Consider the following 16,641-nt stretch of genomic DNA (forward strand, 5'->3'; position numbering starts at 1 on the left):
GGCCTCTTTTGTATGTATCACTGATGACTTGATTTATTATTTAAAAGTGAGTTTAAATGTGGAATCATTGACATCAACATGCACTACAAAGATATATAATTCCATTTATATACACGTGATTAAAAAATAATACAACAGACTAGCCACATATTACTATGTTGGTGGAAAAAACAATGGCATCTTTAGTGTACGGCTAAATAAGTCCAAGTAAAGTGCTAAAAATTCAAATTTCATGAAAAGATATATGAAAAAATGTGTCATGTATCAAAATGGCTGGGAAAGATTTAGTTTAGCAGCCACAACATTAGGTGCACATTAAAGCAATGTTAAAAACAAAACATTCACATTGAAAGTAATTCTAAGATCTGGGAAAACAAGCTTTTTTTCATACTGTTTTGTTGTTTCTATAATAAAACAATGTATTTTAACTGGTGGCTTTAAAGAATCTCTTAAAACTGGACCTAGAAATTTGAACGTTAAATATAAAACATGAAAGTTAGCTCTGGTTAGCTTTTTTTTCATGCATATTTCTGCTGCCATTTATTTAAGTGTAATTTTAATTTGACCTGAAGTTTGCTCAAATATTTTTTTTTTGTTCTTACACCGGAAGTGGATGAGGAAAACCTTAATCCCTGGCCGAGGTTGCGGGTAATGGCTGATCATTGAAACAGACCACTATCAACTTTCTTAAATCGGTCGGCCCTACTTATCATAAAATTACATTTTCTCTTCTAATAAGTAAAGTTCCTTTGAGTCATAACTGAACATTTAATCACAAAAAATGGACAGCTGCACTGCATTTATACAATATTACATGTTTTTGCTTGTAAATTTAACCATTGATTTCTCATATTGTCACCAGACCAAACTGTGGGTTGATAATTTCAAAATTTGGCCCCCCCCTCAACAACATTTGGGATTTGCACTCTGTTTTTAATTCCCCACCTATGTCATTTTAATGTTAAGTCCACAGTGGTATTCAACCCCTATATATATTACACCTTGCTGCTTGTATTTAAAAAAAGTCCTTATTTTTAACCTTTTTTTTTAGCCTTGTTCCTTTCCACATCGTAAAGTGTTTTATTCCCTCTCAATACATTCAAATCATTTTCTCCTAATATTCTCACAAGACATACAACTTGATAGAAATTTACTACCATAAAACTCCGAATATTCATTTTCTGTCATTGCTACTTTATATATCGGAGGGCAATTCAACCTAATTTTGTGACAGCGAGAAAGAAATCATCCACCTTTTTCAGTGTACTACCTTTTTTTTTGTAATTACATTTTCCCCTAATACAATTCAAGCTTTTTAATGCTGCATCTTTACGTAATAAATTCTAACTTTCCTCTTGTATTAAAGCCCCAATATCATCATAAAGATACAATTTACTCCTTAAAACAAGACTTCACATAATTTCACAACTTTCCCTGCAAATCTGGACTTTTGCTGAACCCTTATTTCTTAAAATAGTTCTATTATACATGGTGACTTACTTTTTTCCTGCTCTCTTTTCAGCATTTCTTCCGTAGTTCTTAATACACGTGAAAATAGTGTCTGATTTTTAAGCATGTGTACCTAATGAGGTGGCTGGAAAAACTGCAAATTTGATAAATGACTCAAAAATCAGGAAGTGTTTAACAACAACAAATAGCCACAAATGTTCATCATGTGGAGAATTCAGCACTCTGGTCTAGTTTAGGAGTCAGACAGATCCACAATTTCTTTCTTTTGGGGCCAATTGCGTCATTTTGAGTTACCACTACACCATCGTCCAAATCCATCGGACGAGAACAACAAATATCTAAAAATGAGTCCCTCTTTTTTGACGAGTTCAGTCGAGGGGTTGGGGGTCCGCGATGGGCATGGTGTGCAGCACCTCGTCCAGGAGCTGCAGGGCGCGGTGCAAGTGGATCTCGATCCAGCATGGGGTCTCCTTGATGCTCTGCCGAGGATAGTCGGGCCCCCAGCCCTTCACGAAACTCATGCGGAGAATGCAAAGGCGGCGAAGGTCGTCCACGCCGATACCGGCTGCCGCCGACAGGCCTGCGGACAAAAGTGTTGCAGTTGACGACTAGATTGGAATTCGTTAAGCTGTTTGTCCTGGTCAGTTGGAACAAAAACCAGAAAACGCACTGGCCCTTGAGGACCAGTTTGTGGACCCCTGATTCTAGTTTCAGAGCTAAGCCAATAATTTTCAACATGATTTGTAAAAGATCCAAAAATGTTTTGAAGGGTTCAAACTTACTGATGGCGGGTGCGATGCCTCCCACCGAGCCGGGTCCGGGGATGTTACCCGCTACGGCAGCCGCCTGCGCAGCCGCCGCCGCCTGAGCGGTCGCTGCTTGCTGCTGCATCTGCCTGTGACACTGACGCAGGTCGAACACCTGGCACACAACACATAGGCATTATTCCATACCAAGAGATGAATGTCAATGGTTCAGCAAATAAGTACATTGCACCTTTATGACTCCCAATAAATAAAAAAAACTTCACTGTGTTAAATGAAGGCAAGATTAACCTTTATGTAAGCACTGGGGTAGATCTTGTGTACGGCGTCCCCGGGCGCCCGCCCGGCCTCGCGATCCAGGTAGTAGCTCTGCACGAAAACGGCGTGGTCGCTGAGGCAGCGCACCCACACGTCGCCCTCGCCTTTGCACTCCAGCTGCACGCCTTTGCCGATGTGAAGCCTGACAGACAATTCAAACCGTTTATCTGGTCTTTAATGCAGTGATATACTGCCTACATTTGATTGTCGACATTCTGTATGGCTTCAATAAAGTTTAGAAATGTATAAAACTCAACTTTCAATGGGGGTGTGGCCTATTCAGTGACACTTTGGATAACCTTTCGGCCCATGTCCCCTCTGTGCCCCTTGCTCATCTTCATTTTGAAAAGTACCTGGCTCTCTCAATGGCTTCAGTGCGATGGACGTTGCTGAGCTGGCCCAGACAGAAGCGGTCACCACCGGACGGGTCCACGTAGCCATCCACGGTTACGACAGGGCATGACGACGGCACCTTGAAGGTCTCGCCCACCTGCAGGTCCATCTCAAAGTAGGCGATGGAGCACCAGTAGTCTGGAGCTGAAGCCCAATAAACACTTAATTAAAGCCATTTTGTTAAGTCCAAACAAATGAGTAAGTAAATACTGGATTTGAGTCACAGTCAGTCTACATGGAGTACTATGTTCTCACCAGGATGGTTGGATATGGGGGGCTGAAAGGCAAATTCGTCATGGACTGACCCTGAGGACGAGATTGACGCGTTTAAGACCAGCAAAACCTTGGAAAATTGTACTGTGTGCTTTAGTTGGCTGACTCACAGTAGTGTGCTGGCTGTGGCATGGGAGGATGGTGCTGGAGATGACCGTTGCTGTGGTGTGGTGTATTTGGGGTGAAGCTGCTGTTTCTTGACCAGACTGTGTTGCCACCTGAAGTTTGGTGTTTAAGAAACAATCGTTTATTTATTTCTCAAAATTGATTTTTCTCATAATGATGCTTGAGTCTTACTAGCTGATCCAGTGGCGACAGCGGGGAACGATGAAGTGGAGGCGGAGGTGGACGCCTCAGCGGGCGGGAGCATGTTGGCAGGCGCGAATAGGTCAGAGGGCCCCGGGCGGCCCCCCGACGGAGGGTGCTGGATGGTCTGCATTGAGCGACCCTCATCCATGGGGGGCAGGCTCTGGGGCCCATCGAAATCGTGCTCGTCTTTGACCATCAACGCAGAGCCGGGCCTGGAGCCCGTTAGATTCAGTCCTGATATGTCTGGTGGTGCGTTAAAGCAAGAAAAAATATAAGCAAAGATGGGAAATAATGGCGTGTATTCTAAAATGTGGAAAACATTCTCACCAATGCCTGGGGAGACCACTCGCTCGTAGTGATAAGGATTGACGCACACGCTGTCAGCCTTGAGGTCAAAGGCATACTGGCAGTATTTGACATGCTTCAACTCATTCTTGTGCAGGTCGGGCCAGCGCCAAAGCTTGGCATAAACCACATGAGGAAAACCCTTGCGTCCGGCCACCTGGTAGGGGGGCACAGGTTTGCAAAATAACATTTGAATTTCACGTTTCTTAACAGGGTATAAATGTTATTTAGCAGTAGGTCAGTTGGGTCAAAAGAGCTTACAAGCGAACAAAAGAAAGTAGCCATTTTTACAACGTGAAATTTTTTTAACTGTATACTGCTACGTCAATGCGGGAAAATGGCGGATCCTACCTGCAGTCGTCCGTCCAATGTCCTGGGTATTGTGACGCACTTGCTTGGATGGGCGCCATTGGTGGTAATAGCGGTGATAAGTGAGTCTAGCTCATCTTTCTTTTCCTTGAGCTTTTTAACCAGACTCTCAATGGCCCGTTTGGCAAAGCTCTCACTTTCACCGCCCTGCCGGTGGCACATCAAGCTGTGCACGATGCTCAGGCAGGCGTCGTTGCTGGTGGGCGTGTTGGCGATGGACATGCTGGATTTGCAGATTGAGACACTGTGACGGCTGGGATTCTTCAACCTAAGAAACACACCATCAGGACGCTGACAGGAGAGAGGATATACCTGGATTAATGACTGGTCGCCAGCCAATCAAAAGGTGTGTGTAGAAAAAGGCATATACAGACTTTTTGGAGTAATCAACAGAAACAACATTTATGTTTTTTAAAAGGTGGGAGGGCTATACTGCAAAGAGTAAAACCACAGAAGGACAGGGAGAAAATGCAAATCCCTAAGAGGGTGCCCAGAGCCGAGATTCAAATCTCCCATCTAATCACATTGAAATCTTTAAAAAAAAGTGGATTCCTGTGGGGAAAAAGTGAACAAAATATATAAGTCTTGATATTATGAAAACTAATCAGACAATAATTACGTTAATCGTTGGAACTACTTGCTATTTTGAAATTGATCTGCTACAATCTCAATCATGACAAGCCGGAAGTGACCGCTCCTTCACTTCAAAATAAATATCTGGCACCAGCCAAATACAAAGATTGACATTAGCAGTCTTCAATCTATATTTAATACATCATAAAATACATCTTGTACCCATGCAAAACACTTCACACGTGTGCATGTTCTAATAATTTGAAAAGTGTTGATCTATTTTGTGCATTACATTTGGACCGGAAACAGAAACCGCTTACTAGCATGCATTGACGAGTAATTACCTTGAAAAAACGCTATTTTAACTGTACATATGCGTGCTGTATCTTTTCTTTTATTTAAACCACACAACACGTTATTGGTTTATTTGAATGATCTCCCGTTGCAATGTTGTTTATCACGCCGTTGAATCATTATTTATACGTGGATCTTGCACTTACTTCCCGCTATCTTGCGCTGGCTCCCGTGGAAGCTGTTTTTTGTCGTCTAGGTCCCCGAAATCGTTTCCTTCTTCGATTGAGTTACTATTAACAGGTCACACGACCAAGTAAATGCTGACTATAAATAAGCAAAGTCGAATCCTTCGAGAATGTAAGGTCCTAGGGAGGTTGTGAAAAAAATCTCGGCTCTTTTCTGGTAAGTTCTCATCTAGTGCATTCCCTTCTTCTTCGTCTTTGTTTTCCATTGGCTTCAGTAGCCAGTTCATCTGGCGCAATAGCGCTACACTTTGCAAAGGAGGTTACATTACAGCTTAATACCACACTAGTATTTCGTGATGAGGATACGTATGTATAATACAAGTTGTATTTTAAAAGTAAAAGACACTTTCATAACCATTTATGTCTATATAGTTGATATGGTATGTCTACAGTCAAAGCATTAACGTTTAAATTATGCTTAATCGATGAATATGGTATATGTTTTAAATAATAATATTTCAAATTCATATGGTTGCGAATATATATTGTGTAAGATTATATATATATATATATATATATATATATATATATATATATACATATATTCACATATTTTTTAAATAATATAATGATAATAGTGGCTTCATTAACAATTGTTTGGCATTGCACTGCAGTCTGAGGAGGGATAAAGTCATGAAATCCAAACTAAAAGCTGTAATAAAAAGGTAAACAGATATTTTTAAAATATTCTACATATTATGCGTTGATTTATAATGTATATATTTAGGGACGTTTACACAATACTATTCGTCCTAATGGTGTGCTGTGGAGTTCTCTGTATTGGCCAACAGGGTGCAGTAAGTATCTGTGATTTGTGTTTATGTAATGTTTTTCAGTTAAAAACTAGTCATCAATCGTGGCCCCTGGATTGCTTAATGACAGATTTTGACATGAAAAACATTGAAACTTAATTATTTCTCTGAAGAACATTTTTCTTTTATACTCTCACCCTGTACTGTACTCTCACCCAACCACCTCCCCTTTTTGCCCTAAATCCGGGCCTCTTGTCTCCTTCTGTCCTGCATTTGGGTGATGATCAATTGAGGGTGTACCCTGATTGGTGGCCACAGTTAACTGGGACGGGCTCCCGCACCCTTATGACCCCCGTGAGGAAAAGCGGCTCGGAAGATGAATGAATGACGTTGAAAACAATACAGTAGCAGTAAAGTCAAGGATAAAAACATGAAAGCAAAGACTGTCGATACAAAGCCTATTACTTTCAGTAATTTGCTGCAAATTTGATTTAACGTAAGACGATTCCTCACGACTCCCATTAACCTTACTTCATCTGTCTAGCCCAGAGATCATGTGATTTGCACATGGAAGAAAAAGGGAGATGACCCTTTGAATGTGAAGGTCTCACCTGGCACACATTAACAAGTTGATCTCTAGCTGTTGGTGAACTGTTTATGCTCATATTAGCGTGACTGAGGTTTCATCATGTGGAGCATGCCTGCAGGTAAAACTGCATCCACTTTTAAGAACACACAAGAAAACGCCAACGTGATGTTTTAACTATGTCCGTGCTGCTGATGCAGAGGTGATTCAGGTGGTGTTATGAGTGTACAAATAATGAATGTTAATGAGTGCAATGGGCTGAAGTATTTTATGAGGTAGAAAATGAAATGAACCATTCAACCAGGCCAAGCATTTCATCATTGACTTAACAAAATGGTCTGTGTGCACAGATGAAAATTGATTCATTATCATTATCATTATTTCATAGAATGCGGGAAAATCTGATGGATCTGTATATATATATATATATATATATATATATATATATATATATATATATATATATTTTTTATATATATATATGTATATATATGCTTGTGCTCAGCATGTGTTCCGTCAGTACTTGATTGCATGCAAGCAATGTAGTGCCAGTGTTCCCAATGCTTTTTTACATTAGCAGGTAGGAGCATTCCAGTGTGAAGGAGTCCCATGCCAAATCGCACTACAACACGACAACCTCGCCGTCATGCTGACATAACGGCATCCAGAAACCTGGAGCAGTGGGGTGAGCACTTTCTTTCCTCGCATGATTGCATTGATTTGTCATTGTTGCCTTATTTTCTTGTTTTCAGCGTCGTTTGATGCGTGTTAATTGTGTCTTTGTGCAGCTTGAGTACAGACAGAGTTGCACTGGCAAATGCAAATGGACAAGTCAGAGAAGAGGGGAAATGATGCGATGTGACGGTCTCGCTCCGTCAAGCCTGGAAACGCTGGTGAGTGACAGTGCATACAGGTCACTTGATTCTAATCTTCTCCGCTCTGCATAGCCTACCTAGTCCAAGTATACTCATGCTCCTGTTTGACTCAGGACTACTAATTATAAAGGTGCTTGGCCTCAAACTCCAATTGATATGAATATACTATAGATACACCAAAGTTAGGTGGTCTAAAGGCTATCATTTCTAATGTTTACAATAGGCTAGTCAATTGAATACTCAATTATTTTCAGAGCTGTCAAAACGTCAGTGTCATGTTTACTTAATACACATTTGTTTTGGTTTATAACGTAATGTTCACTAAATTCAGTTTGCACTAAATTTATAATTAATGATAAAAAATGTTTGTTAGGTTTGACAATGACTACCCTGCTTGAATTATAATTAAACATGTAGTGAGTGTCTAGGAGGTCATCACAATTTTAAAAGTCGTGTTTACTGCTAACTAAATTGTCTTTGCTTAACAAAAAAGTATTTAGCAATGTGACACGCTGTAAAAATGACAATTCTCCAACTCAAACCAAAACAAACCTAACAAAAAAAACAATACATACAGGCATTGTTTTAAGAGAAATCTGTAGTCATTTTATCTCCCGTTGGAGTTCTGCAGCTTCTAGTTCAATGCCGCTAAAATAAGGATACATTACATGTAATTTAATGCAAATATCCAATTACTATACAATGTGGAAGCCTGTGTATTACAATCCAATGCTGATGTAATGAACTATCATCCAATTGGTGTAAGTTTTTCATTTCAAAATATTCCACAATAAACTTGTAATGTCATAATTCTGAGGGGGCGCCTCAGGCGACAAAAATGAATGGTTAACACGGTGTCATTTGCCCTAAAAATAACACAAATTGAATTATATCTGTGATTTTTTAAAGGAAGAACAGCTTATATATTTTAGTTAATCGATGATTTTATTTCTTGAATATATTCAGATTCTGTAGACGCCTTACCAAACCCAAATCCTGTCCCTATCCCAGGCACTGGCAAATGAGATTAATTACTCTTATTACCAGAAGCTAAAGCTGTTAGCCAAAGCTAAGCTGTGCATCCAACAAAGCAGTGCATCTCGGCTTTGTGTTGTTGCTCATCGCTTAAAAGTGTTATACTAAAATGTCATCACAGTGTCTCGACAAATTGTAGCAAAATTATCAAGGCCATGAATGCAATGTCAATTTTCAGCATCTTCCCTCCAGTGACGCCTAAGTGGGTAAGCAACATGAAAAATGGATGAACGCATGTTATCATTGTGCACCAGTGTTCTTCACTCTTGTCAAACAGCAGTCCTTGTCTTCTGTGCCCCTCAAAAGAGTCACATACGCTTAAACCGAGTTCTGGCCAAACTTTGCTTAACCAAACGTGCGAACATCTCCATCCGTGCGTAGCCTCCACTTAAATTTTTCATCGCAGTGTCTGAAACCCTCAGCTTTTTTTCTGTTAAAACTAGAGTTCATCACATGATGTTGAAATGTTTCCACTCAAGCGCGAGTTGGGAAACTGTCAAAACCAGCAGGAAGCGAACGCGGATGGAGGAGAAATGGATGGATGACAGCGGGTTGGTGGGCGTTCAGCGATAAATGCAAAAGGGAAGAGACGGCGAAGGTGAGCTGTCTGTTTGAAGATAAATCGGGCTGGCAGTGTAGGGTAGTGAGGAGGGGAGCTATCTGTAAACACACAAGCACGTGTTCGTGAATGCGTGCAAATACACACACACATACATGGAGTGCCCGCGGCGAGGTGGTAAAAGGCAACGGCTGATTGGACGCTGCAGGCCGATTTGGCCCCGGAGTATCCGAGTGGTGCATGTTGGAGATGTTTGGATTCAAATGTGTTCAACCGTGCGCACATGAGCCACTGTAGGTCATTCCCTCTGCTCTTCTTCCTTTAAAACACACTTTGCACTTTCTCATCTAAACCTCACTTTCTGTATGTCATCCCTTAAAGCAGATGACTGCCAATGAAAATATATTACCTCTGAACCGAAACTTACTGATAGCCTTTTATTAAAACAGTTTGACTAATTTCAGCTAACTATGAATAATGCTTATTTCAAGTACCCAACGTAGTTTAGCATGTCAGTTTTACGAATTTGAAAGGAAAACAAAACACCACTAAATCATATTCTATATTTTTCGGACAATAAGGCGCACTGGATTATAAGGAGTGTGACCAATGTACAAGTTTATATCTCATACATAAGGCGTTCCTGATTATAAAGCTCATTTGTACATCAGTGTCATTTGTTCTTTATCTTTCAACATTGTAATTATTGTTTTATTTGATGATTGTGAATGATGAATTTGTGTCTTGAGCACTTTATTGGAGCGTTTATATTAGTGTTATGATCCAACTAAATAAGTGTATGGTCATTGACCTTAACCAGAGTTTATGCATAAATCACCCTGGATTACAAGGTACACTGTCAATCATAAGTAGTTTTAAAACTATTTTAAGTGAGCCTTATAGTCCAAAAATACTTTACAAAAACAAATCACAGAACTACAAAAACATTAGACTGGCATGTTTATCATGCAGCAATATTATTATGAAATACACTGAAGGTATTGCTTATTTGGTAAACCCAACCCAACCACTATTATCATCAGACTGAAACAGTTTTCCCTCTATTAAACCCCCTGTCAGTCTCCTATCTTCTTCCTTGTCATTTCACTCCCCTGCCTTTCACACACAGCCACCCACGAAAACACACATTTCCCCACACTGTAGTGTGCTAACGGAATAATTAGTTCCGCTTGATGTCTCTGACAGTTCTAATCCTTCTAAATGGCCACCACATGCCTCCTTTCGTCAGCCCAGGGCGAACCACATGCTCGTGCGCACGAGCACGGGCCTGCATCATGGCCGATGTTGCTCTGCCATCTGCTTTTAAAGTCCATTCGAGGAGGATAATACAATACAGGTGAAGTAAACACTTAAGTAGTTTAACATCAACGGAAATGACATAGATCGCCAAACACTCCATAAGGTACACATGTAGGTTTTGAACTTTTGAGCCAGAGGCAGTAGCAAAATTGGCATTTAAAATTTGTACCTAGAGGGTCAAAATGGTTGAATCTCATCTAAATTTTGCGTGATTAAAAACATGAACATACGGCGATCTTACTTAACTTGTGTAATCAGGCAGAACATAATCATTTTCCTTATTCTTGTGCTCAACACACTGTGAAAATAGATGGAGTTGCTTGCAACTTTGGGTGTTCAAGGGCATAGATAGCATAGATTTGTTCTCAAGCTTTTTAAATTTGATCAATATTGTTTAAAATGGGTCCCAAGATATGAGTTTATGTGTGTGTGTGTGTGTGTGTGTGTGTGTGTGTGTGTGTGTGTGTGTGTGTGTGTGTGTGTGTGTGTGTGTGTGTGTGTGTGTGTGTGATCTTCTGTCTCCTTGTGCTCTGCAATTGGCTTGAAATCAATGATTACAGTACCCTGGATTCCTGGATTCCAAATTGTTAAATTCTGTAACACATTAATGCATTTGCTAACCTCCTTGAGAGAAAATTCCCAATCCACAAAAAAAGATGATGTCAAAGATTAAAATAAATACCTCATAATCAATTGGACACACTCACATTCTTTGCAAGATTTTCTCCTCAGTGGAATAATCTCATTCCAGATGATAGTTAGCCATATTAAAAACGGTCAATCTTGCACGATAGCTTCCAATTCTTAATTTATTTTATTTATTTTTTCATTTAAAGCGTATAGTCTGTGACCATTAACTTACCACATGTGTTAAGTAATTGTGCGACCACACGCACACACTCACATGGTGAGATCAAACAGCAGTCGTCCCATCATATGCTTTGAATTAGGGTCAAGTTTCGAAAAAAGACACTCGTGTACAACACACATACACACACACACATGTCAAATAGTTAGTTTTACATGCGAAATATTTGTTTAGATGTGCATCACATGATCAGGGTGTTTTTTTGAGTGTGCGGATATATGCATAGTATATAGTTTGGCACTATGTTGCGGTTACTTTTTAATGCTAGTATACACAGTTTTGGTTTGGAACATTTTTCCCCCTAAACTGCTGACCCATGAACTACAGGGGAATGGGGGGTAATGGGCCCACCCACAATCAGGAAATACACACAAGCACTTCCACATACACGCACACACAAACGCCCATATACTCCCATGCCTGTATCATGACTGATGTTGTGCTGATGTTGGGATGAAAATGTTCATCCATTCATTTTCTGAACCGATTTATCCTCACTAGGGTCGCAGTGGGTGCTGGAGGCTATCCCAGCTGACTTCAGGGTGAATCGGTGGCCAGCCAATCATAGGGCAGGAGGAGACGGACAACCATTCACCCTCACACTCATACTTACGGGCAATTTAGAGTGTCCAATCAGCCTACCATGTTTTTGGAATTGTGGGAGGAAACCGGAGTACCCGGAGAAAACCCACACAGGCCCGGGGAGAATATGGACCGACCTGGATTTGAACCCAGGACCCCACTCAAGCTGCCACCAAAATGTTTATTTATTCATTCGTTTTTTAAATTATTTTTAAAGACAGAAAAGTTATGTTTTACATAACAAACCAATAGCCCCCAAGAAAAAAACAACAACACCTATTTACAAGTGGAAAAATGAAGACATTTTTCTCTTTCAAAAAACTAGCTAGAAGAAATCTATAAGTATTGGGTTGAACATGTTCTTTTTATTTAGATTAGGGAAAAAAGGAATAATAATTCTTATTGTTAGTGGGAGGTCTTTTTTATTTAATAAAAGATGCTTTTCTAAATATGAAAAACTCTCCTTAGAAAGTCATCATACTCGGATAAAATATAAATTGTACAAATCCATAAAAATATCTACTAGTGGTTTCACAAACAGTCTTTGTACTCTCTAACTTATAACTATGCCTTTTCTTGCTACTGTCACAATGACATTTCCCGAATACGGGATGAATAAAGTTATACGATCCAATCCAATCCAATAAAACACTTGATTATGTGTGACTTTATAATTTTCCCCACTTTTGCAATAAAGTTGCAGTCATCCCTTTCTTTAAAAGTTCTACTTAACTGCAAAGTTTCGATTTTAAAAGCCATTTGAATGAATTTCCTAATTGCACAGTTACAATGTTAAAATTGAGCACATTCAATATGAAATTTATTTCATACCTATATGCTTTGAACATGAAAACTCCTATTTCTGTAAAATATTTTTTTCCAAAAGCTTTTAGGCGGGGGAATTCTGTCGGGTCATCTGAGCAACAGCTTTTCTCCTCTGAGCAACGTTTTTCTTTGGCTTGTGGAAAAGCAATTTCAGTGAAGCATGTTTCAAAATCCGTACCACTGGTGTCACATGCATCATTACTAACTACTCGAGCATCTAGCTCCCGGCGAAAGCTCACAGCTATCACACTGGGGTCTGGCAATTGTGGGTTTTGACCCCAAAACACACACTTTACACACTCACGCTATTTTATAGACAGCCTTGTCCCATCAAGGGAGTTGAGAATGGATTTTGAAACAGTGAAACGCAACAAAAGACAGTGGCATGTTGTCACGTTAGCCCAGTGAGGCCAGGATTTAAGTCTCTTTGCCTTTCATTAAGCATTAATTCTTTAATTTTTTTGTTTTTTACACACCCAGAAACACAAAAACATCCATTGCGTCAGAAGATCTTTTCCAACCATCTTCATCCCTATTTGAGCACGGTGCATTTTTCCAACAATTTTGTGAGAAAATGAATGACAGAAAAAAATTCAAATATACATATATATTTAGAAAAAGTTCAATTATTATAGATTACATTAATTTAGATTTGGCCCATCATTATTATTAGGACAAAGAAATAAATTACAAGAGGGCAGCAATAGCTACAAAGTACTTTCTCAAACATTAAATTCAATAGACACAGTCTTGTGCTTAATTGATGATTTGTAGCATTTAATTTGGAATGTTATCAGGATTCTCATCATTCTAAAAAGTAGAGCGAAAAGATTATTTTGGCAAAGGAAAATCATGAATCAATTTTGTAATGTCATTTTGGTTTATTGCCACTTGTGTTTTCAAGCATCACAAGCTCAAAACAAGAGATCTTTGTTTGGCTGTCCATGGATAAATCACTTTCGTTGTGTAAAATCTCTTGAACTTGCACAAACATCTTGCTGTTTTCTTCTACGTATTGCATTCATAATTTGCAGCATTTAGAGAGCGATCTAAAGACAAAAAAGCGACATTGTAATATTGCATGTAAAAGAAAGACTGTAGAAAATCACTTTGCCATGTTAATATTCCTCCCTCTTCACTTCCTGTTATTTTCATGGCTGTATATCCATTTGGCATTTTCGTGACATCTCTCACATGCCAATTATCGACAACACATTTTTTGCCCTTATCTGCTCTTTTCATTATCCCCTGGGAAAAACATAGCACAAGGCCAGGAGTTATCTTTTAATGTGATTGCTACATTTTGGTTAATGCGAAAATCTCTGGGCACGGCTCATAATTTTTAAGGTTTTTCTTTATAAAACATTGGTTGTATAGATGATTAAAAAAATCAGTTTCCGTATTGTCCGCACTATAAGGCGCAACTAAAAGACTTTTCTCAAAACCCGGTAGTGCTCTTAGTATTCTTCCAGTATTACATGTCAGAAATATTATATGTTATTATATATTAGAATATATCTGTTTTCAATTTTATACCAGTTTCAAACAAGATTCTTTCTACTGTAATGAAAATGATTAGGGTGTCCTATTTAGTTGTCAGTTGTAAATAGTTCCTCTATACTCATCTGTTTTAATATCTCGGGAATGCGAGTAAAAATACACAAAATCATAAAGTACAGGAGAAAAACATTTATGTTTGACTATTACAGTATCCCCTATTGCAGACAACAAATATCTTTACCACTCTCTCCAATCTGTGTGTTTTTTTTCTATAAGATTTCCCCCTCTCTGCTTTCAATTCTTGCCTGCTGTATGGTTCAATATCCACTTTGAGCCAGAAAGGAGCTTTCTCTGTTTTGTAGCTAATGACTCCCATCATGCAACCTTCTTTTGCAACCTCCTGATTGGTCGACCTAAATCGACCTTGTTAAATCTGTCGGGGTTTCCAAGCACGGGTGGAATCCCACTTCAAGCCTCACATCAGCCCAGTCTGTATTTTAAGCTTCTGAGATCCCAGAGCAGATAGGAGGCTAGCCATTACACACTAAGCTCCTCTAATTGATTCAGCATTGATCTGTAAAATGGCTTAAAAGGGTCACAAAGAAACACACGATTCTTTGCTGAGCTCATTTGAACTATTATGCTGACCAAAACAGCAACATAAACTATTTTATCAGACGAATCCGTTGGCGCGACTGGTTAGCGTGTTGGCCTCAGAGCTGTGGGGACCTGGGTTCAAATCCAGGTCGGTCCACCTTTGTGGAGTTCGCATGTTCTCCCTGGGCCTGCGTGGGTTTCCTCTGGGTACTCCGGTTTCGTCCCACATACCAAAAACATGCATGGTAGGCTGATTGGAAACTCTAAATTGCCCCTAAGCATGAGTGTGAGGGTGAATGGTTGTCCGTCTCCTCCTGCCCTGTGATTGGCTGGTCAACGATTCAGGTAGTCCCCCGCCACTGGCCCGGAGACAGCTGGGATGGGCTCCAGCACCCCGTGCGACCCTAATAAGGATAAAGCGGTTCAGAAAATGAGATGAGATGAGACATTGCATATTTGTCTGAATCATTTTTACACTTCTTTGTGTATGTTTGTGTGTAACTATAGCTTAAGGACGTGTGGGAGCTCAGTTGTGATTTAACGGCATTAGCGATTACTGGTACTTCAAGGGGTTGACAAAAGTCTCACTGTCTAAGCCTCTCTTTTGGATTTGCACCATGGCCGAAGAGAATGCATACACGCACGCAGAGACCAACACACACACAAACACACCCCCACCCACCGCTACACACATATTTACTACAAACTGTGACAACAAATAATACATTGGTTTTGCATAGCATTTTTCTTGATAAGTGCAAATGAAAAAAATCTATTTAGAAAAAATAGTATAGTCTTCCCTCGATTATTGTGGATAATGTTGAACAGATAATTAAATAACCACAAAGTAGGATAACCTGTATTATTTCTACCATACGTACATGTTTTCACGTCTATACAATATCAAGAAGTGTATATATTAAATGTTACACAGTTATATGCATATGTACATTTTGTAATGTATGAATATTTAAATAGGATTGACAATAAATGTGTAAAAACTTTAGGTACTGTCCTTAGACTGGCGCAAAAAAAATCTGGAAAATGTTTGGCCGACTCACATCTTTTTCATTTGAAAAGCAAACTTTTCCATTGTAGTTTATTGTGTAAATATTGCAAAAAAATCATGTAAAATTTTACTTACTAATTATAAGAAAAAAGAGAAACTGCAAAAGGCGTGCATGAGTGCATCAACTGGGCAGGAAGAGAGATAATAAAAAGCACCAAGAACAAAGAGAATATGTCTAAAATGGCCTTGCCGTACTTTAAAATGCAGAAACTACAGATGAGTGGTGACTTTTCTCTCGACTTTCCCAACATAAAAGACACTGCAAGTGCGCTTGAGAGCCAGCGCCATTTTACTTTCTGTTTCATCCCTGCTTAAATCGAGAAGAGGGGGCGCTTCAAAGGGAACAGAGTGATGGATGGAGTGAAAATGCAGAGTATCAAGGCGAATTTCATCAAATTGGATTCCCCCATTTATGGGATTTTGGATTTTAGAACATGCTTGCATTGTATTTGATTATAGTTACAGTTTTGTTTAGCCTTTTGAAGAAGAGCCTCATGATAAGCTTAAAGCAGATATCCAACTAAATTATTATTCTAAGATGATTGTATACTCCTTGTTTGGGCATAGAACCATTAACTATATGTCATCTTTTTCGTCTCTTAACTCACTGCCGTCCATTGACGATGATAGTAATAAAACACAGTGGCTGTCCGTGCATTTTCTAGTAGTGCCTTCAACGGGTAAAATCTACTTCCTAGCAGCATTTAATGATTAAATACA

At 39.3% G+C, this 16,641-nt stretch overlaps 2 protein-coding genes across 2 annotated transcripts in view; one reads left to right on the top strand and one right to left on the bottom strand.

Moving 5' to 3' along the window:
• Window positions 1–92: 92 nt before the first annotated feature.
• Window positions 93–5,590, bottom strand: smad4a (SMAD family member 4a). Its single transcript, XM_077601842.1, has 10 exons — window positions 5,315–5,590; window positions 4,224–4,532; window positions 3,855–4,029; window positions 3,516–3,770; window positions 3,329–3,436; window positions 3,201–3,251; window positions 2,906–3,089; window positions 2,526–2,694; window positions 2,253–2,391; window positions 93–2,050 (listed from the first exon to the last, which is right to left on the bottom strand). The coding sequence occupies exons 2-10, from the start codon at window positions 4,461–4,463 to the stop codon at window positions 1,839–1,841; spliced, it is 1,533 nt and encodes a 510-aa protein (XP_077457968.1). The 5' UTR covers window positions 4,464–4,532; window positions 5,315–5,590; the 3' UTR covers window positions 93–1,838.
• The window catches only part of LOC144075048 (transducin-like enhancer protein 1), a 44,609-nt gene continuing 33,138 nt past the window's right edge, over window positions 5,171–16,641 (top strand). The window contains exons 1-3 of the mRNA XM_077601839.1: window positions 5,171–5,510; window positions 7,269–7,376; window positions 7,480–7,584. Coding sequence (XP_077457965.1) covers window positions 7,540–7,584 — 45 coding nt within the window. The 5' untranslated portion in view covers window positions 5,171–5,510; window positions 7,269–7,376; window positions 7,480–7,539. The remainder of the gene's footprint in view (window positions 5,511–7,268; window positions 7,377–7,479; window positions 7,585–16,641) is intronic.

The sequence above is a fragment of the Stigmatopora argus genome, chromosome 5 (assembly GCF_051989625.1).
Source record: "Stigmatopora argus isolate UIUO_Sarg chromosome 5, RoL_Sarg_1.0, whole genome shotgun sequence".
In the NCBI taxonomy this organism is placed as follows: Eukaryota; Metazoa; Chordata; class Actinopteri; order Syngnathiformes; family Syngnathidae; genus Stigmatopora; species Stigmatopora argus.